Below are 21,470 nucleotides of genomic sequence, written 5' to 3' on the forward strand. Positions count from 1 at the left end.
GCCTCAGTTAAAGAAATAAGTTGCATTTAAAGGTGACAATTTGTTCCCTGGTCATGCTGCTCTACTGTCCTGTAACTCCCTCCCCCATCTCTCCTGCCTTCTCAACCCCAATACCCACTTTTAAAAAGCTTCCTCAACACCCTCTCCCCAACATTTCCACCACACTATTCCTTTGTGGTCAGTGAGCACTGTTGTGTTGGTCTGGAAAAGCACTCTGCACTACAGAAATGTAAGTTAATGTAGATGTTGGTAAACACAAACTAATTATTGTCCCAGGACTTCACCTTCCTGCTTGTGTTATACTGGCAAAACATGGGATGCATTCACCAACTAACTCTTATTTGGCTTTTTATGTTCTAATCACACTTTAAGCATTTTAAAAACTCTTGATAAAGTGCAGGATGAACCGCAAAATGGTACTCCACTCCTTGTATCTTCCAAGCAGAAGGAAATTAAAGAATTGAATAACTCTTAGCACAGAACTAAAGGACAGTTGTCATGTGACCAGGGCCACCCTGCTGGAAGAGACAAGATGGCGGCGGCCAAGGCGGCATCAGCGCCCCTCCAGGAATGCCGGTACTCTGGAGGACTCCCTCCGCCGGCCCAGGATGGGCGCGCCTGCGCAGATGTGGTGCCCCGCAGTTGGAGCGGAGTCGGCGATTCTGGCAAATCGTGGGTGGAGTGTGGCACTGCCAGGGTGGCTTAGCGAGCGAGGAGCCGGGGGTTGACAGGAGAATGAGCGGGGGCAAGACCAGAGAACACCTCCTGGCTAATGGCGGCGTGAAAGTATCCGTCTGGAGTAAAGTGTTGAAGAGTAACGCGGCCTGGGAAGATAAGGTGAGACCCCAGTGGGTGGTGCTGAGTGAGGAGGAGGAGCGAGGGGCCGGTCCGGGCTTCAGCGGGACAAGGCCCGAGCCAAGCCTGGCTGAATGAGTGACACTGTCAGAGCCATTGAGGGCTATCACTGTCATTTCAGCACCGTGTAAACTGCACCTGTAGGAAATTTCCATACTGTGCTCATTGGAAAATCTCCTGGAACTACATTGAGAGGCTATCCCTTTCTAAAACCTTTTCTGAGTCTAGAAAAAAAGCTTTTCTCCCCGCCGCACAACATTAGGGTGAAGTTCTGGGAGTTATAGATTCATCACTTGTGGCAACAACTTGAGACGCAGAATCAAGAGCATCAGACAAGTTAAAGAGTACTGGCTTGAGTGAAAATTTCTCAGTATATTGAGGCCAATCATGTCCAGTGACAACGTTAGCAACAGTAATCTAGGCTGAGCAGGTCTGTGGGATAATCATAAATTATAATACAATTAGTTTGAGGGATTGGAAGCATGTGAAAGATGTGTCATTTTCACGAAAACATATTTGATAATGTTGTTTTGCTTCCTTGTAAATGGACATTGATCTGGAATTGAAAAACCTCAAATTTCAGAGACTGGGAGATCTTGCACATTAAAAAGGACTATCAACGTGTTGTAACCATAGAGTAATTTGAAAATAAATGGGAGGTTTGTGTTGAATGTGCTGTGTTGTAGTTCTGCAAAGGATTACCTGAATTTTTTTTATAACTACTATTATGAAAAAAATGTTTACTATGTATATATACATATAGCTATACGCTTTATAGCTTTATGCATCAGTATACACATAGAACACTAAAGAAACCCCAAAGGACTCTTGTGAAAATTATGGTTGATTACAGTGTTGCCTATAGTGGCCATACAGTTTAGAACTCCTGATAAAGAGTATATATCTGAAAAGTCAAAGCCTGTCATTTCTCATACAGATGCTAGTCCAACATTGATATTTTGGTTTAGATCTTTTATTGAAACAGAGTTGGATTGGACAGGGTTAGTTAATGACAAGTTTGTATTAAGGTTTTGAGTAGTATGGTATGATACTTGACTGACCTTGCATAAAAACAAAGTGGTTATTAAAAATAATTGGATGCAGCAGGGTAAGAGATATAACTCACTATAGGTTTGTAAGCTTCAACTGCAAGACTTGTCAATGTTAGTAGGTAGGCTATATCTAAGACCGTAGGAGTGTAATCACGGTGATGTGATAGAAAATAAAAGGTAGCTGATGAGCCATAGGGTATAAGTTGTGTCCATCTTGTGGAATATAAATTGTATCCTATGACTTTTCATGATGTATTCTGTTTAATGCCATATTTTATAAGTAATTCAATGATCAGATGAATTGGTAATTTTTTTATATGCAAGTGTTAAGAATAAAAAACTTGTATTTGTAGCGATGTGATTCGGCAAATGGCTTCAGTAATGTAGAGTGTTTATTTTGCCAATTCTTAAATACATTGCTATCTTGGTGAAATGAGAATTAAAAATAAATAAATAAAGCCTTTTCATGTAAAGTCACGCACAGGTATGTGTAACGATGCCCATGTGTTGTGAATGCTAGACGGATGGTCTGTTTTATTCAGGGTAAGGTTGAGTGTATGGGTCTTCAAAGGCATGACAGCTGTCACACAACTGAGCAAAATGCATCAAGTAAACAGAGTAGTTTCTATATCAAGAGTTATTTTTATGCAGTTATGGGAGCAGAAGATTTTAAAATTGTGTGACTCAATTTTAGTGAGTGGAGGTTATCATTTAGTGTTGTGTATAAATGTACAAGTTCTTATACAGTAAAAACAGTTATGCTGATTTACACTTTTTAAGAGAGTTATTTTCTGGTCATTGATTTAAATTGTATTTAAGTAATAGATTTAGGTAGAGGCCCAGTGTAATTACATAAACTGCATTCCACCTGACCCTACAACATGTTACAGGCTGCATCGAGTTATTTTTCCAAAGGCCTCAGAATTCCAAGTAGATGGAAAGGATTTTCTGAAATATCTGTTTTATAATCTTTTGAATCCTCTTTTTTGAAGTATAGCCAGTCTTGTTTTGTAGGAAAGTTTGAGCTTTGCTGACTTTTTTGCTATTGCGCAGTAATTGTTATGTCAGCCTTTTCGATCTATCAAAAGGTCTTGTGGCATCCCTCACACAGTGATATCACGCATGGCTGCAGAAAGGAAACCAGTCATTGATCTGGATTCTGAGATTTACACTGCCCTCTGGTTAACCTCAGTTTACCAGTAGTTACAATTAATTATATTTGCTTATTTAAAGCAGGGATCCAAAAGGCACAGCAGTTTAGCAACAAAACACCACAATCCTGCTCTAGATCAAAGACAGCCTATAAAGTGCCATCACTTATCTGTTGGTCCAGATGAACTTTTGGTGACCACAAAGTCAGTGAACCACCTATTGACTCCATGACCTATTCACACTACTTCCCTACCAAATGTAACTACAATGGAGTATTGTGTTTAATTCTGCGCACCACATTTTATGAGGGATGCCAAGGCTTTAGAGAAGATGCAGAAGAAATTTAATAGAACAGCACGGTGGATGAGCGACTTCGGTTATGTGACGGGATGGAGAAACTGGGGTTGTTCTCCTTGGAGCAGTGAAGGTTAAGAAGAGATTAAATAGAGAAACTATATCCAGTGGCAGCAGTGTCGGTAACCAGGTACTACAGATTTAAGGTGATTAGCAAAAGAACCAGAGGGGAAATTATTTTTTTCTGCAGTGAATTATGATCTGGAATGAGCTGCCTGAAAGGGTGGAAGGAGCAGAGTCCTGGTAACTTTCAAAAGGAAATTGGATAAATACTTGAAAAGGAAAAAAAAAAATGCAGGGCCATGAGGACAGAGCCAGGGCGTGAAACTAATTGGATTGCTCTTTCAAAGAGCTGGTACAGACATGATGTGCCGAACGGCCCCCTGTGTGGTAGCAGTCTATGATTCTAAGTACCTGAGGAGTGCCAATTGTTAGAGAGCCCAGGTTACCAATAAAACATAACCATCCTCCAGACCACAAACTCTTGCACATCCCTGATTTTCATGGTTCCATCTATGGCTGTGATTTCAGTTGTCTAGGTCGTAAAATGGTGGAATTCCTCCCTAAACCTCTTCTCCCCTCTACTTGTCTTCTCCTTTTAAAATGTTCCTTAAAACCTGTCTCTTTAACCAAGCATTTGGTCACTTGTCCTGATATCTCAATATTTAGCATGGTGTCAATTTTTTTTTCTGATTACACTCCAGTGAAGTGCCTGGAGATGTTTTACTACATTAAAGGCACTATATAAATGCAAGTTGTTGTGAGCAACACCACCTGAGATATTTGGATATTGTTTAAAAGGAGAAAAATAAGGCTGGGCTGAAGATATGCAGTAATAGTTGAAGAGCAATGCATGGGGTGCTGGCAAGGCATTTTGTGTTTTCCAATCTAACTTGTCAACTTTAATGGCAACAAGGCTTTCAGGTTTATTGAAAACCAACTTTTTGGGAGCTGGATAGTATAGTCAGTGGTACCTGTGAAACAAAGGTAATGGTTAAGTAAAAATGTTAAGTTTCTTTTAAAAAAGAATTGAATAGGTTTTATTAGGGATATTAAGTGTTGGAAAATTTAAATTAGAGAAAACATTGTGGTGGGGCTGACAGAAGTAAATGTGTTGGATTGTAAAGGGTAAATGCTACAATAAGCACAGTTTTGAAACCTGGCCTAGCTTTATTCTGTAATCAGTTTTAATTCAGCATTACTATGTAGGCTGGAAACTTGGAAACTCTGGCATTCTGTCCCTAAAACTCCCCCCTCCCCCTCCTAGGTTTCCTACTTTCCGACACTCCTTAAAATCTACCTCTGATCAAGTTTTTGGTTCTCTGCCCTAATATCTCCTTATGTGACTTGGTGTAGTATTTTGTTTTATATTGCTCCTGTGAAGTTCCTTGGGATGTTTTATTACGTTAAAGGCGCAGTATTAGTTTAATTTGTTTATATATAAAGAAAGATTATCCCAGTGAGAGAGAATTGTCCCTGGATCTGTCAGGGCTTCAAAGGTTACCTAATAAATACAACATTTATCCCAGATTTTACAAAAAGTGAACTCTGAAGCTGCTGAGAGGCCAGTTTATTGCACTCTTAAAATCCAGAGGAAAAAAACACGATATTAAGGTGGTTTGTTTCCAGGTTTATTGATTTCTACTAATCCCAGGTTTTACACCGAATCAGTTTCATTGACTTTTACCCAAAAGCTGAGACTCAGAAAATTGCAATGTTTACCAAACTCGCTCAATTCTCATAACCAGTGAAATACAAAAACTCACTAAGTATTTTGTGTAACATGCATTCATGCTCAGCTGAATTTAAATTTTAAAATAAAAAATAATTGTGAAATTTAAAATGAGCTGAAGAAAAGCCCTGTTTGGACAGAAATCTGTTCCATCACTAACTGTCTATTTAGCCTTTTGTACTTTACACAGAGTGTAGATTAAAGTAATAAACACTCACACGTGACCGTTTGGAGTTAGAAGATAAATTTTAAAACTTCCTAGTCTTGGAACACAAGAATATAAATAGGAGCAGCAGTAGGCCATTTGACCCCTCGAGCCTGCTCTGCTATTCAACAAGATCATGGCTGATCTACCTCAGCTACACCTTGCCGCACTATAACTATATTGATATCAGTCTTGAATATACTCAACGACTGAGCAACCATAGCTCTCTGCAATAGAGAACTCCATAGGTTCACAACCGTCTGAGTGCAGAAATGTCTCTTCATCTCGAACTCTTTATTCCGAGATTAATCTTGGCTTGCAGATTCCGCATCTCTTTGGGTGTGCAGGAGTTTCCTGATGCCTGCAAAGCCATTAGGGCTGTTCTTTGCTGAAAACCGTAAACAAAATTAAGCCTTGGAAACTCTGGAGAGTACATTATATGAGGTAAATAAGTACCTTATGCACGGTGCATGCCGTGTGACCTATTTTTGCCATCTGATGTACATCACTGCTTTTAAATAGAGGTTTGGATATTATTGAGAAGCTAAATCCTGAGTAAAGATTAGTGCTTGAAAAATGTGCACATCCACTTGAGGAATATAACCATATGCATAGATCAGAAGGGTTGTGTTCCGCTGTAAGGTATAAGTTGTCATGGATTTCTACCCTGCTGTGTTCTGTACAAGTGCATTTTCACCACCCCGCCATCAGTATATTCCGCACATTCAGACAAGATTCCGTCACTATATAATTTCTGATTTGTTGCAGATTTCTATCAAAATAGCCTTTGAAAAGTCAGTCTAGAAACTCATTGGAACTGATAATCTTGTTACAAGTTACTTTGTAAAAGAATGGTGGACTGCAAATTGTACAGAAGTTAATTGAATGTTTTTTCCCCTCTCTACAGGATGAGTTTCTAGATGTGATCTACTGGTTTCGTCAAATAATTGCAATTATTTTAGGTGTTATCTGGGGAGTTGTTCCACTTAAAGGATTCTTGGGAATAGCAATGTAAGTTCATATTGTGTTCCTTTATTAATGAAATAGGCATAAAATATTTACAGTTAAATCACATCTATTTTGTGGATTTACAATTCACCACCACCCTTATTAAATGATTTTCAGTTCAATGGGATCTCCTTTTGAGATTTTTCTTTGTTTAAAAAGATTCTTCCCCCACTCCCCTGGTTTCATAACCATATGAAACTCCCCAACCAGTTCAGAAAGAAGCAGGTGATTGGCAATGATGCTATACCAATTCTGAACAAGCCAAACACTGTGAACTGAGGTAAGTCTTGAATCAGTAAAAGACCCATCCCATCCTCCGCATCCCAATTTTCTAGCATTTCATTTTCTCCAGGTTTCCTTGTACGGTTCTCTTATCCTGCTGCTTAGTAAGGATTTTGAATTGGGTCAACATCAGACTTGTTAATCTGACTCAAGATTGTCATGTTACCAACAAAATATGTCATTTCTCCTAGGAGTGGTTCATACATTGTACATTGTGTGCACCATCAAAACCAAGGATAGTTCTGTCTGATTTTTGGCACATGGAATGGATAAAACACCAGGACAGACAAAATTGTAAATAATTAAAAGCCCTTACCTTTAACTTCCCTATGCTTCATTTTCCCACTAATATCAGGCCTCACATTATTCCATTCATTTCCATCATACACAGTAGAAAAGCACAAATGCACATATCCAGTGTTCCTGCCTTCATTTCAAGCCCAGCCACAACGAATATTGCGGCCTTAGGGGTTTCAGCACAGCTTTATAACAGAGGGCCAGGTAAAGCCGTTCTCAATAACACTGATTCTGCTGAGAGGAAATCTGCTCAAAAGACACGTTTCTGTATTTGATTGCCTGCCAGTAATTTGCTGTTTTGAGTCCATTGTTTCTGTACAGTTCCAGTACAGAGTGTAATTGTAAGCAGAGTAGGATTGTCTTCAGGAAGATGAACCATTTTACAATAAGAAATGCTGCTCCTATGTTGTGCTTCCTCTGTCTAAGTGCATGGGGTTTCCAAGTAAATTAGGTACCCTCTTGGCTTGATTGGTACAGTTTCCGAAGGTGCCATTCAATTTCCTCTCAGTGCTAATCTTAGAGAGGGTAGAAGGCGGAGCACTAGAATTATCCTCAGCATCCTCAGGGCGGCACAGTGGCGCAGTGGTTAGCATTGCAGCCTCACAGCTCCAGGGACCCGGGTTCGATTCTGGGTACTGCCTGTGTGGAGTTTGCAAGTTCTCCCTGTGTCTGCGTGGGTTTTCTCCGGGTGCTCCGGTTTCCTCCCACAAGCCAAAAGACTTGCAGGTTGATAGGTAAATTGGCCATTATAAATTGTCACTAGTATAGGTAGGTGGTAGGGAAATATAAGGACAGGTGGGGATGTTTGGTAGGAATATGGGATTAGTGTAGGATTAGTATAAATGGGTGGTTGATGGTCGGCACAGACTCGGTGGGCCGAAGGGCCTGTTTCAGTGCTGTATCTCTAATCTAATCTAATCCCTGACCCAGGAAGGAGAAAAATCAGTCAGACTGCCATCCAACATCCACCGCTAGAAAGTGTGTGGGGCTGGGTCAGAACAAGATTGCATAGGGTAAATGCCGCCCCCCCCCCCCCCCCCCAATGGTAGAGTCGTTTATTATGCATTCTAGGTTCAGCCAAGAGTACGGTAGCAGAGGACAGAACTGTATCCCATTATGAATCAGAATCTACAGATGGGGATGGTGGGTGGGAGCAGGGATGGCAGCCTCTCCGCAAAGAATCAGTTTGTGAGTGAAAAAGTTAAATAATATATATAACTGTCTGTCTGTTGTTGGTTTATAGTCTTTGTGTGTTGGCCATCTGTGTAAATGCTCTTTGGATGTTCTGCTTCCAGATTTTGCCTGATCAATGCTGGGCTTCTGTACCTCTACTTCAGCAGCTTCCAGCAAGTAGACGAGGAGGAGTACGGAGGAACGTGGGAATTAACAAAAGAGGGATTCATGACATCGTTTGCATTATTTTTGGTAACTGGTTATTTCTACACATACATAATATAGGAACATAGGACTTCGGTGCGGAGTAGGCCATTCGGCCCTTCGAGCCTGCTCTGCCATTCGATAAGATCATAGCTGATCTGGTTGTGGTCTGAACTCCACTTTCCTTGACTCCCTTATCTATCAAGAATCTATCTAACTCAGCCTTGAATAAATTCAATGACCCAGCCTCCACTGCTTTCTAGTGAAGAGAATTCCACAGACTAATGACCCTCAGAGAAAAATTTCTCCTCACCTCCGTCTTAAAAGGGAGACTGCTTATTCTTAAACTGTGTCCGCTAGTTCTAGTCTCCCCCATGAGAGGAAACATCCTCCCGGTATCCACTCTATCAAATCTCCTCAGGATCTTATAAATTTCAATAAAGCTCCAACGGGTATAGGCCCAACCTGTTCAACCTTTAGTTTAGTTTAGTTTAGAGATACAGCACTGAAACAGGCCCTTCGGCCCACCGAGTCTGTGCCGACCATCAACCACCCATTTATACTAATCCTACACTAATCCCACGTTCCTACCACATCCCCACCTCTCCCTATATTTCCCTACCATCTACCTATACTAGGGGCAATTTATAATGGCCAATTTACCTACCAACCTGCAAGTCTTTTGGCTTGTGGGAAGAAACCGGAGCACCCGGAGAAAACCCACGCAGACACAGGGACAACTTGCAAACTCCACACAGGCAGTACCCAGAATTTCTTCATAACATAAGCCCTTCAACCCCATAATTAGTCGAGTGAACCTTCTTTGCATTGTTTCTAATGTAATTATATCCTTTTTCAAATAAGGAGACCAAAACTCTTTCATTTATTAGAGTTCTTCAAGGAAGTAACAAGGGGAACCTGTATTTGATTAAAATGCCGCTTGTTTACCAGTTTGACATGAATCACAAGCATCTCATTACATTATTTAGGCAAATTTAGCTGCCATACATTCGGTCCTGTTGTCCAAGTCATTGATATAAATTATAAATAGTTGAGGCCCCAGCGCTGTGGCACTCCATTAGTTTAAGCTTGCCAACCCGAAAAAGACCCATTTATCCCCCTCTCTGCTTTCTGATAGCTAACCAGTCCTTTATCTGTGCTAATGTTACCCCTACACCATGTGCTCTTATCTTGTGTAGTAACCTTTGATGTGGCACCTTATCAAAAGCCTTTTGGAAATCTAAGTATACCACATCTACAGGTTCCCCTTGTTAATTCCTTGAAGAACTCTAATAAATTAAACACGATTTCTCTTTCACAAAACCATGTTGACTCTGATATCATTATGATTTTCTAAGTATTCTGCTATAATCTAGATTTTTTTAGATTAGAGATACAGCACTGAAACAGGTCCTTCGGCCCACCGAATCTGTGCCGAACATCAACCACCCATTTATACTAATCCTACACTAATCCCATATTCCTACCAAACATCCCCACCTGTCCCTATATTTCCCTACCACCTACCTATACTAGTGACAATTTATAATGGCCAATTTACCTATCAACCTGCAAGTCCTTTGGCTTGTGGGAGGAAACCGGAGCACCCGGAGAAAACCCACGCAGACACAGGGAGAACTTGCAAACTCCACACAGGCAGTACCCGGAATCGAACCCGGGTCCCTGGAGCTGTGAGGCTGCGGTGCTAACCACTGCGCCACTGCCGCCCTCCTTAATAATAGATTCTAGTAAATTCCCTATGACAGATGTGAGGCTAACTGGCCTATAGTTTCCTTTCTGTCTTCCTTCTTTCTTGAATAAAGATGTTACATTTGCTATTTTCCAATCCACTGGGACCCTTCCAGAATCTAAGGAATTTTGGAAGATTATAACTAAAGCCTCTGCCATTTCTGCAGCCACTTCTTTGAAGACCCTAGGATGCAGGCCATCTGTTCCTGGGGACTTGTCAGCCTGTAGGTCTAATAGTTTTCCCAGCACCTTTTCCCTGGTGGTGGTGATTGTTTTAAGTTCCTCCCTCCCTTACACCTCTTGATTTTCAAATATCTTTGGCAGGTTTTCTAAGTCTTCTACAGTGAAAACAGACACAAAATACCTGTTCAATACCTCTGCCATTTCCTTGTTTTCCATTATCAATTCCCCAGTCTCTCACTCTAGAGGACCAACACCAGCTTTAGTTATGCTTTTCCTCTTTAAATACTTGTAGAAACTCTTACTATCTGTTTTTATATTACTAGCTAGTTTTCCCTCATACTCTACTTTCTCCCTCTTAATGTGTTTTTTTGTCATTCTTTGCTGGTTCTTAAAATCTGTTCAATCTTCTGACCTACCAATAATCTTTGCAGATTTGAACAATGTTTCTTTTAATTTGATACTATCTTTAACTTATTTAGCAACGGATGATGCATCCTTCTCAAAGAATCTTTCTTTCACTGGGATAAATCTTTGCTGAGCATTATTAACTATCGCCTTAAAAATCTACCACTGTATCTCTACTGTCCTACCTTTTAACCTAGTTTCCATGTTCACTTTAGCTAGCTCTGCCTTCATACCCTTGTAATTACCTTTATTTAGGTTTAAAGCACTAGTCTTAGACCCACACTTCTCCCTTTCAAACTGAGTGTGAAATTCTTATCATGTAATGATCACTGTCACTTAGAGGCTCCTTAGAGGTTATTGATTAATTCTGTCTCATTGCACATAACCAGGTCTAGAATAACCTGCTCCCTAGTTGGCTCGAGAACATACTGCTCTAAGAAATTGTCCCAAATACAACCTGTGAACTCATTTTCCAGGCTATCTTTGCCAATCTACATGTAGATTAAACACACCCATGACTATTGCGGTACCTTTCTTACACATCCCATTTATTTCTCCCTGTATACTCTGTCCATCAATGTAGTAACTGTTAGGGGCCCTATAAACTACTCCCACAAGTGCTCTCTTAGCTTTCCTATTTCTTATCTCTACCCAAACTGCTTCTACATCTTGCTCTTCTGAGCTAAGGTCATCTCTCGCTACTGTGTTAATGACATCTTTAATTAACAAAGCTACCGCACCACCTTTTCCTAGCTTCCTGTCTTTTCGAAATGTCAAATACCCTTCAATATTTGGCTCCCAGCCTTGGTCACCTTGCAACCATGTCTCTGTAATGGCTATCAGGTCACACATATGTATTTCTATCTGTTCTAACAATTCATTTTGTTATGAATGCTGCACGCAGATACAGAGCCTTTAACTGTTTTGTTTTACCATTTCTGCAATCTTTGGTCTGATTTGCTGGTGCAGTGTAACGTTGTACGCTTTGTCCCTTCCTGCCACACTCTGGTTATCATCACTCAAATCGTTACCCTGCTCTATTACATTGTTGTTTCCCTTTGATTTACCACATCTCCTCTTACATGATCCCTTCTCCCCACTATTTAGTTTAAAGCCCTCTCTATTGATTCTCTAGCCAGCGGAAAAGCCCCTGGGCAGGACGGCATTACCCCTGAAATAATCAAGAGTGCCAAGCCTGCTATACTCTCAGCACTACATGAACTGCTTTGCCTGTGCTGGGACGAGGGAGCAGTACCTCAGGACATGCGCGATGCCAATATCATCACCCGCTATAAAAACAAAGGTGACCGCGGTGACTGCAACAACGACTGTGGAATCTCCCTGCTCAGCATAGTGGGGCAAGTCTTTGCTTGAGTCGATTTAAACAGGCTCCAGAAGCTGGCCGAGCGCGTCTACCCTGAGGCACATTGTGGCTTTCGTGCAGAGAGATCGACCGTTGACATGCTGTTCTCCCTTCGTCAGATACAGGAGAAATGCCGCGAACAACAGATGCCCCTCTACATTGCTTTCATTGATCTCACCAAAGCCTTTGACCTCATCAGCAGACGTGGTCTCTTCAGACTACTAGAAAAGATCGGATGTCCACCAAAGCTACTAAGTATCATCCATGACAATATGAAAGGCACAATTCAGCATAGTGGCACCTCATCAGACCCCTTTCCTATCCTGAGTGGCGTGAAACAGGGCTGTGTTCTCGCACCCACACTGTTTGGGATTTTCTTCTCCCTGCTGCTCTCACATGCGTTCAAGTCTTCAGAAGGAAGTTTCCTCCACACAAGATCAGGGGGCAGGTTGTTCAAGCTTGCCCGTCTAAGAGTGAAGACCAAAGTACGGAAAGTCCTCATCAGGGAACTCCTCTTTGCTGACGATGCTGCTTTAGCATCTCACACTGAAGAGTGTCTGCAGAGTCTCATCGACAGGTTTGCGGCTGCCCGCAATGAATTTGGCCTAATCATCAGCCTCAAGAAAACCAACATCATGGGACAGGACGTCAGAAATGCTCCATCCATCAATATCGGCGACCACGCTCTGGAAGTGGTTCAAGAGTTCACCTACCTAGGCTCAACCATCACCAGTAACCTGTCTCTAGATGCAGAAATCAACAAGCGCATGGGAAAGGCTTCCACTGCTATGTCCAGACTGGCCAAGAGAGTGTGGGAAAATGGTGCACTGACACGGAACACAAAAGTCCGAGTGTATCAAGCCTGTGTCCTCAGTACCTTGCTCTATGGCAGCGAGGCCTGTACAACGTATGTCAGCCAAGAGCGACGTCTCAATTCATTCCATCTTCGCTGCCTCCGGAGAATACTTGGCATCAGGTGGCAGGACCGTATCTCCGACACAGAAGTCCTCGAGTTGGCCAACATCCCCAGCTTATACACACTACTGAGTCAGCGGCGCTTGAGATGGCTTGGCCATGTGAGCCGCATGGAAGATGGCAGGATCCCCAAAGACACATTGTACAGCGAGCTCTCCACTGGTATCAGACCCACCGGCCGTCCATGTCTCCGTTTCAAAGACGTCTGCAAACGTGACATGAAGTCCTGTGACATTGGTCACAAGTCGTGGGAGTCAGTTGCCAGCGATCGCCAGAGCTGGCGGACAGCCATAAAGGCGGGGCTAAAGTGTGGCGAGTCGAAGAGACTTAGCAGTTGGCAGGAAAAAAGACAAAAGTGCAAGGGGAGAGCCAACTGTGTAACAGCCCCGACAAACAAATTTTTCTGCAGCACCTGTGGAAGAGTCTGTCACTCTAGAATTGGCCTTTATAGCCACTCCAGGCGTTGCTCCACAAACCACTGACCACCCCCAGGCGCTTACCCATAGTCTCTTGAGACAAGGAGGCCAAAGAAGAAGATTGCCCTAGTTATATGACTGGCCAGAACACTGGTCCCAGCACGGTTCAGGTGAAGACCATCCCAATGGTACAGCTCCCACTTTCCCCAGTACTGGTGCGAGTGCCCCATGAATCGAAACCCATTTCTACCTCACCAGTCTTTGAGCCACACATTCACCTCTCTAATCTTATTTACCCTATGCCAATTTGCTTGTGGCTCAGATGATAATCCAGAGATTATTACATTTGAGTTTCTGCTCTTAATTTAGCCCCTAGTTGCTCATACTCCCTTTGCAGAATCTCTTTCCGAATCCTATCTATGTCATTAGTACCCATGTGGACCTCAACTGGATCCTCCCCCTCCCACTGCAAGTTTCTCTCCAGCCCCGAGCAGATGTCCCAGACCCTGGCACCGGGCAGGCAACACAGCCTTCTGGACTCTCTCTCTGGGCTGTCTGTGTCTATCCCTCTGACTATGCTATCTCCTACTACTACTACTACATTCCTATTTACTCCCCCCATTTGAATGGCTTCTTGTACCATGGGGCCATGATCAGTTTGCTCATCGACCCTGCAGCCCTCACTGTCATCCATACAAGGGGAATCCTGCTAAGTAACATTTCTTTTATGTTTTGAAAAATCTACAAGTTTTCAGTACTTCAATTAAATGCACTCCCCATGTGGAATGACACGTGGACTCAATGGACTTGAGACTTGATGAATTTGCTCATAAATGCTGTGCCGTGACTGGTGCTTATTGTGTGGTTCCTATTTCCATTATACGCCTAAATGTCGGATGCAATCTGGTACTAAAGTGTAATTTATTTGGGAAGTTCCTATCATCTGTGTACAATTGACTAGCTCAAGATTATTGGAAGGGCTTTAAGTAGATCATTCATAGTGGCTGCACTGTACTGCGTAGATAAATAACATTTGAAGGGCAGAGTCTGACACTAATTGGGCTATAAAACTATCCACTCTCATTCCATACATAATAGAGCAGGTTGCAATAGAAGTCAGAGTATGTTTAATTTCTTTAAAAAATAAACTGTTCTAAAGAGTTGAAGGAAGGTGGGTAGGCCCTCAGTCTCACCTGGGCATGGGGAGGAAGGCTGTAGCTACACATCCACTTTTGGCTGTCTTAGAATGGGATTGAGAGGCTTGGGAGCAGATTGTCTGGGGATGATAGGGAATTATAGTTGGGGAATTGTATATGAATAGAGTGGGGTGGGTGTTAGCAGGAGGTCTTTGCTAGGTTCCATTTACAAAAATGTGGATCAGCCAAAATAGAAATGGCACCTACCAATAAGTTTTTTTTAAAAGTCAGCTTCAAGATTGAGGGCTCATGTGAGAGCTTGGTGAGTAAAAGTAGTACATGGTGATCAGAAGCACTGAGAGGTACCTGGCTTTATTCCTCAGTGGTAGCACTCTAACCCACCACATTCTTACTCAGAGGTAAAAGTCCCACGCCAGAAGCTCAAGCACATGATCTAGGCTGTCATTTCAGTGCAGTACTGAACAATTAGTGGTGTCATCTTTTGGATGAGATGTTAAATCAAGGCCTCATCAGATGGATGTATAAGGTCCCATGGCACTATTTGAAGAGCAGGGAGTTCTCCCTGCTGCCCTGGTCAATATTTACCCTCAAGTAACATCACAAAAAAATCTGGTCGTGATCTCATTGCTGTATGACAATTAGCTGCTTCAAAAATTTATTGCCTGTGAAGCGCTTTGAAATGTCCCTGAGGGCATAAAAGGCACTACAGAAATGCAAGTTCTTTCTTCCTTTCTCTTCTGTGCTGGTTTTAACTGATTTCAGCAGTTGACATGCTACAGTTATCCTCCGAATTCCTGGTTTAGGGAGGAAAACAATCGGACACAGGCACCATTCTTCATCAGAATGTAGAGACCACTGCTGGAAAATACACCACCAGGGTGAAATAGCCTGTTAACACTCACTGGGCTGATTGATGAACAATTGCTCCCTGGGTTCTACGTTAGAGTATTGTTTATATTTTTGAAATCACGTTCCAGCACAAGTTGACTGTTTCAGGAGATGAGAGGAAGGAAAAGCCTGCGTGCAAGCTAAATTGCTGCATATTTATATTATATCCAAATGTTGACATAAAAATAACTTGGTGTTGCCTGAATAATTTTCTTTTATCTAGATCTGTCATAGGCCTTTGTAGAGGGTGAAACTAACTGACTTATATTTTCAGATGTAGCTTGTTAAATTTTCACCTTTTATTTTGTTCCAGGTTGTTTGGATAATCTTTTACACTGCAATTCACTTTGATTAAAGATTGAAAACTGCTGTCTATCTCTGCCAAGTTTTAAATTGCAAAAGGAGAAAATTCAAAACTCTTTAACTGGGTTTACATCATTAAAAACTGGCAATAGTTCAGAATCTTTTGTACCATCAAATCACGGGACCTGTGAAGAAACCTTGGGATATCTTGCAGGAAGCAGTATTCCCAATGAGGCTGTTTTAATGTCTGCAATAATGTATGGAACATCCCAGGAATCTTACAAGACATGGATCTCTGTTTTAAGACTGTTTTAAGAGTTACAGCAGCATTGAAGTCTGATGCCAACCATGTCCAAGTGCAGCTTCCCAGTGTCATGCCCTGTAAAGTCGAAACTCTTGTTAGTATTTGTTTTAATTTAACAAATGTATATTACCTGTAGAATTGGAGATGAAACATTAATTTTTGACTGAGTTTGTATTTCAGACTTTATAATGGAAAAATGATTGCACCTTGGTGGCATTAAAATTACAAACCAAGACTGTTTCGTACCTGCTTTAAAGATCCAAGTGCTTCAAGCCAGCATTTCAAAATTTCATTCATCCAATAAGGTTTAATACTTGGGCAGGTTTCGAGTTTCTCGTACCGGCTCCTATTCTTGTCTTCCGCCTTTTGTCTTTTTAGTACTAATATACATATCTGACTACAAGGATAGATGGCAAACCCTTTGCTTTGGTGTACAATATTTCCAAACCTTTGAAACCGCCTATCTTTCTGTGCCCGCAAAATATATCCAAACATTGAGGGGCAGCAAAAGACTCTCTGGTCCATCCAGCCTGTCCCACACAATTGTGATACCTTGTACATCACATTATATACACTCCCCGTCCCACCCAAAAAAAAGCTGTGACTTCCCAGGAGAGATGAAAAACCAGATTTAAAAACCATGTGGGGGGAAAAATATCTTGGAAATTCCTCGCTGACCCCCCCTAGCTGATCAAAACTAGTTCAGGAGATCACTCTGGTCCTGATAATTCCTTGCAGTACATACCTATTTTAAGAAGTGATCTCCGCCCCTGCCAGAAACAGGTCCAGTTCTTGTTTGAAGGAATTCAAATGAATCAGTGTCTACCACACAAGGCAGAAGCTTGTTTCAGTGGTCTGCTATTCTCTGGCAAAAGACCCCCTTCCTGACAAGAACTGGCCTTATACTTAAGATCTTAATATTATGACCACTGGCCCACCCTAACCTACTTAATTGGAACAAACTGCCAACTGCCACACAAACTATTCCCTCTATCATCTTACAAACCTCAATCAGATTGCCCCAATGTCTACTCCTCTAAAGTGTAGAGTCCCAGCTCTTTTATCTTCTCTTGATAAAATATATTTTAATACTTTTAAGTGGACTGCAAAACTTTACAAATGCACTGAAGTGGGACCATTAGATAATCAATGAGTGATCTGTTAGATTGTATTTTTGCTGAAGGACAGTAGTAGGTGCTGAACCTACATGTAGAAATAGAAGTGCCCTAAATTAGGAGTGTTAAAATGTCATTTAAATGAACTAAGATCTTAGCTATGTGTCTGAATGTTCAAACACTGCTTAGCACCTGGGTGTCTAATTAAAGTCTGCAGACTTTTCCCCCATGTCGCATTCTGATGGTGTGCAGCCTGTTTTTCAAACTGACTTGACTCTGGGTTTGCTGCAGTCACTAAAACAAACTTTCCTCTTATTTTTAGTTTGGTGCACAGCTAGAATAGTTAGCAATTTTCAAATGATTTGGAGATTTTCTTTGACTGATAGGGAAGATGTGGTTGGGGAGTCTGAAGGCAGCTGTCTCTAATAAATTCAGCACCCACTTTGAGTTATCCTTGCTGTCAAGAGGACTGAAAATGTGAAGACCAGAAACATGTAATTTAGGCAGTAGAACTGGAAACGCTTCTGGGTTATGCTTTGTAAATAGTGTCCATGTTTGCCACTGAGCTTTGTCATTGGTGGCACTGCTCGTTGTAGTGTGCAAGAAATGTTTCACTGGGTTTGAGTTTAAACAGACTGTTGATCACACCTAGTCAACCCATTGAGTTAGAGTTTGAACCACAGCTATGATAGTTCTCTGAGCTGTCTTACTCTCGGGCACATTTCAGCAATTCTGTGCAGGGACGGGAGGACAGTCATATCCCTCAAGGAGAACAGAAGCCCCTGATTCAGTGTGGTTGAACTATGCTGATCATTGCTGTAGAGGCATTGCAAAGACAAGTGGGGAGATATTCCATTCAATTTAAAGATGTTTTTGCACATTGTATCCTGCCTTGAGCATGAACATAGTGTATATATCAAAATAAAAATACAGTTTTTGATTACGATTCTATTGTGAAAAATACTTTAATGTATTTTACAAATAAGTGTCTAGTTTATTGCCTTAAAACTGAGTATCTCAGAATTGTGAGTATGCAAAAGGCGATACAGATATAATCTGAATGCAACAATTGTCCGATCCTCCTTTTATATGTGATGTGGTTTTATACTGTGTGCCTTGTGGTCTTAAGAGTCAGAGTTATACAGCACAGAAACCGGCCCATCGTGTCCATGCCAGCCATCAAGCACCTATCTATTCTAATCCCATTTTCCAGCGCTTGGCCCGTAGCCTTGTATGCTATGGCGTTTCGAGTGTTCCATCTAAATACTTCTTAAAAGTTGTGAGGGTTCCTGCCTCTAGCACCCCTTCAGGCTGTGTGTTCTAGATTCCAACCACCCTCCGGGTGAAAAAATATTTCCTCAAATCCCCTCTAAACCCACTGTCCCTTACCTTAAATCTATGCCCCCTGGTGACTGACGTCTCTGCTAAGGGAAAAAGTTTCTTCCTATCTATGCCTCTCATAATTTTGTATACCTCATTCAGGTCCCCTCTCAGCCTTCTCTGCTCTAAGGAAAATAACCTTAGCCTATCCAGTCTCTCTTCATAGCTGAAATGCTCCAGCTCAGGCAACATCCTGGTGAATCTCCTCTGCAATCACATCCTTCCTGTAATGTGGCGACCAGAACTGTAAACGGTATTGCAGCTGTGGTCGAACTAGCGTTTTATACAGCTCAATCATAACCTCCCTGCCGTTATATTCTATGCCTTCCTAACCACCTTATCTACCTGTGCTGTTGCCCTCAGTGATCTACACCCAGGTTCAATGTGCTTCCTAGGGTCCAACCATCCATTGTATATTCCCTTGGCTGGTTAGTCCTCCCAAAATGCACCACCTCACATTTCTCAGGATTAAATTCCATTTGCCACTGCTCTGCCCATCTATATCCTGTAATCCAAGGCTTTTCTCCTCTATTTACAGATGACAAAAATTGGTGGTGTCAGAAACTTACTGATCATATCTCCTATATTCAAGTCTAAATCATTAATGTACACTACAAAACAGCAAGGGTCCCAGCACCAAACCCTGCGGTACATCACTGGTCACAGGCATCCAGTCACAAAAACAACCTTCAACCATCGCCCTTTGCCTCCTGCCACTCAGCCAATTTTGGATCCAATCTGCCAAATTGCCCTGGATCCCATGGGCTCTTACCTTCTTGACCAATCTCCCATGCGGGACCTTATCAAAAGTCTTACTGAAGTCCATGTAGACTACATCAACTGCTTTACCCTCATCTACACATCTAGTCACCTCCTCGAAAAATTCAATCAAATTTGTTAGACATGATCTCCCCCTGACAAAGCTATGCTGACTATCCTTGATTAATCCTGTCCCTCAGAATTTTTTCAAAGTTTCCCTCCCACTGATGTTAGACTCACTGGCCTGTAATTACCTGGTTTATCCCTACTACCCTTCTTGAATAATGGTGGCTGTCCTCCAGACCTCTGGCACCTCTCCTGTGGCCAGAGAGGATTTGAAAATTTGTGTCAAAGCCCTTGCTATCTACTTCCTTGCCGCATATAGCCTGGCATACATCTCATCTGGGCTTGGGGATTTATCCACATTTAAGCCTGCTAAAACTTCCTCTGTTTCAATGCTAATTTGTTCAAGTATATCACAATCCCCCTCCCTGATCTCTATACCTACATCGGCTCATGGGCGGCGCAGTGGTTAGCACCGCAGCCTCACAGCTCCAGCGACCCGGGTTCGATTCTGGGTACTCCCTGTGCGGAGTTTGCAAGTTCTCCCTGTGACCGTGTGGGTTTCCGCTGGGTGCTCTGGTTTCCTCCCACAGCCAAAGAGTTGCAGGGTGATAGGTAAATTGGCCATTGTAAATTGCCCCTAGTGTAGGTAGGGGAATTGAGGAGATGTGGTAGGAATATGGGATTAATGTTGGATTAGTATAAATGGGTGGTTGATGGTCGGCACAGACTCGGTGGGCTGAAGGGCCTGTTTCAGTGCTGTATCAAATAAATAAAAAATAAATCGTCCTTCTCCATAGTGAACACAAATGAAAATGAATCATTTAAAACCTCACCTACGTCCTCCGGCTCCACACACAGATTGCCACTTTGGTCCCTACTCTTTTCCTGGTTATCCTCTTGCCTTTAATATACTTATAAAACACCTTGGGATTTTCCTTTATCTTGCCCGCCAGTGTTTTTTCATGCCCCCTCTTTGCTCTCCTAATTACTTTATGTACCCCACTACACTTTCTTTACTCCTCTAGGAGCTCCGCTGTTTTCAGCCCTCTGAATTTGCCATAAGCCTCCATTTTTTTCCTTATCAAATCCTCTATATCCCTTGACATCCAGGGTTCCCTGGACTTGTTGGTCCTACCCCTCACCTTAACGGGAACATGTTGGCCCTGAACTCTCACCATTTCCTTTTTGAATGACTCCCACTGGTCTGATATAGACTTTACTACAAGTAGCTGCTCCCAGTCCACTTTGGCCAGATCCTGTTTTATCATATTGAAATCGGCCTTCCCCCAATTCAATACCTTTATTTCCGGTCCATCTTTGTCCTTTTCCATAACTACATTAAATCTTATTTATGGTCACTATCCCCGAAATGCTCCTCCACTGACACTTCTACCACTTGTCCGGCTTTATTTCCTAAGATTAGGTTCAGTACTGCCTCTTCTCTTGTAGAACTTTCTACGTGCTGCTTCAAAAAGCTCTCCAGGATGCACTCTATAAAGTGCCAGGTTACATTAGGTGGTGCTATTTTTGCCTCTGAGTTAGAAGTTTGTAGGTTCATGTGGCAGTACAGAAGTGAATTACATAATCCAGGTTGACATAAGTGTAACAGAGAGAACGCTACATTATTGAAGGTGCCATTTCTCAGATGAGTTCTGAAACCAAATTCATCTGCCTGTTCGAGTTGATATAAAAGATTAAATGGCACAAGTTTGTTGAAGATTAAATATTTATTAAATAATCACCTGAAATATTCACACCACCACCCACACACGCATTTACTCTCTCATGCACACTTAAGAAAAGATAGATACAAGGTAAAGGATGAGGCATTAAGAATTCAAGGTGTAAAGTCTGCTGTTTTCAGGAAAAACCTGTGGGATCCTCTTGATAGGTATGCTTTAAAATTGCAAGCATGTTTGCTGGTTGCTTTGCCCTTGCTGGGCTGCTGAAGTCTTCTGGCAGTCAACACTTCAGTTCGAAGATAGTGCTGGTATTTCTTAGTGCAATTTTCATAGGTGGAGTTGTTGTTCAAAAGGCACTCTTTTTATTTCTCTGCTGCAGTTGGTTGCCAGCTAGTCTCAGCATGGTTCAAC

The 21,470-nt window shown here is 42.0% G+C and overlaps 1 protein-coding gene across 1 annotated transcript; it reads left to right on the forward strand.

Annotated features, from left to right (window-relative positions):
• The first annotated feature begins 608 nt into the window (after window positions 1–608).
• On the forward strand, window positions 609–16,290 carry rab5if (RAB5 interacting factor). Its single transcript, XM_068048541.1, has 4 exons — window positions 609–837; window positions 6,258–6,361; window positions 8,233–8,362; window positions 15,764–16,290. Exons 1-4 carry the CDS (start codon window positions 736–738, stop codon window positions 15,803–15,805), a joined length of 378 nt encoding a protein of 125 aa, XP_067904642.1. The 5' UTR covers window positions 609–735; the 3' UTR covers window positions 15,806–16,290.
• The last annotated feature ends 5,180 nt before the right edge of the window (window positions 16,291–21,470 follow it).

Source organism: Heterodontus francisci, chromosome 16, assembly GCF_036365525.1.
Source record: "Heterodontus francisci isolate sHetFra1 chromosome 16, sHetFra1.hap1, whole genome shotgun sequence".
Lineage (NCBI taxonomy): Eukaryota > Metazoa > Chordata > Chondrichthyes > Heterodontiformes > Heterodontidae > Heterodontus > Heterodontus francisci.

Excerpts from the sequence above, each read along its gene's own strand:
- rab5if (XM_068048541.1), top strand. The coding sequence starts at position 736 with ATGAGCGGGGGCAAGACCAGAGAACACCTCCTGGCTAATGGCGGCGTG. Across the intron at positions 838-6,257 it reads ACGCGGCCTGGGAAGATAAG|GATGAGTTTCTAGATGTGAT; the intron begins GTGAGACCCCAG and ends CCCTCTCTACAG. Across the intron at positions 6,362-8,232 it reads GGATTCTTGGGAATAGCAAT|ATTTTGCCTGATCAATGCTG; the intron begins GTAAGTTCATAT and ends TTCTGCTTCCAG.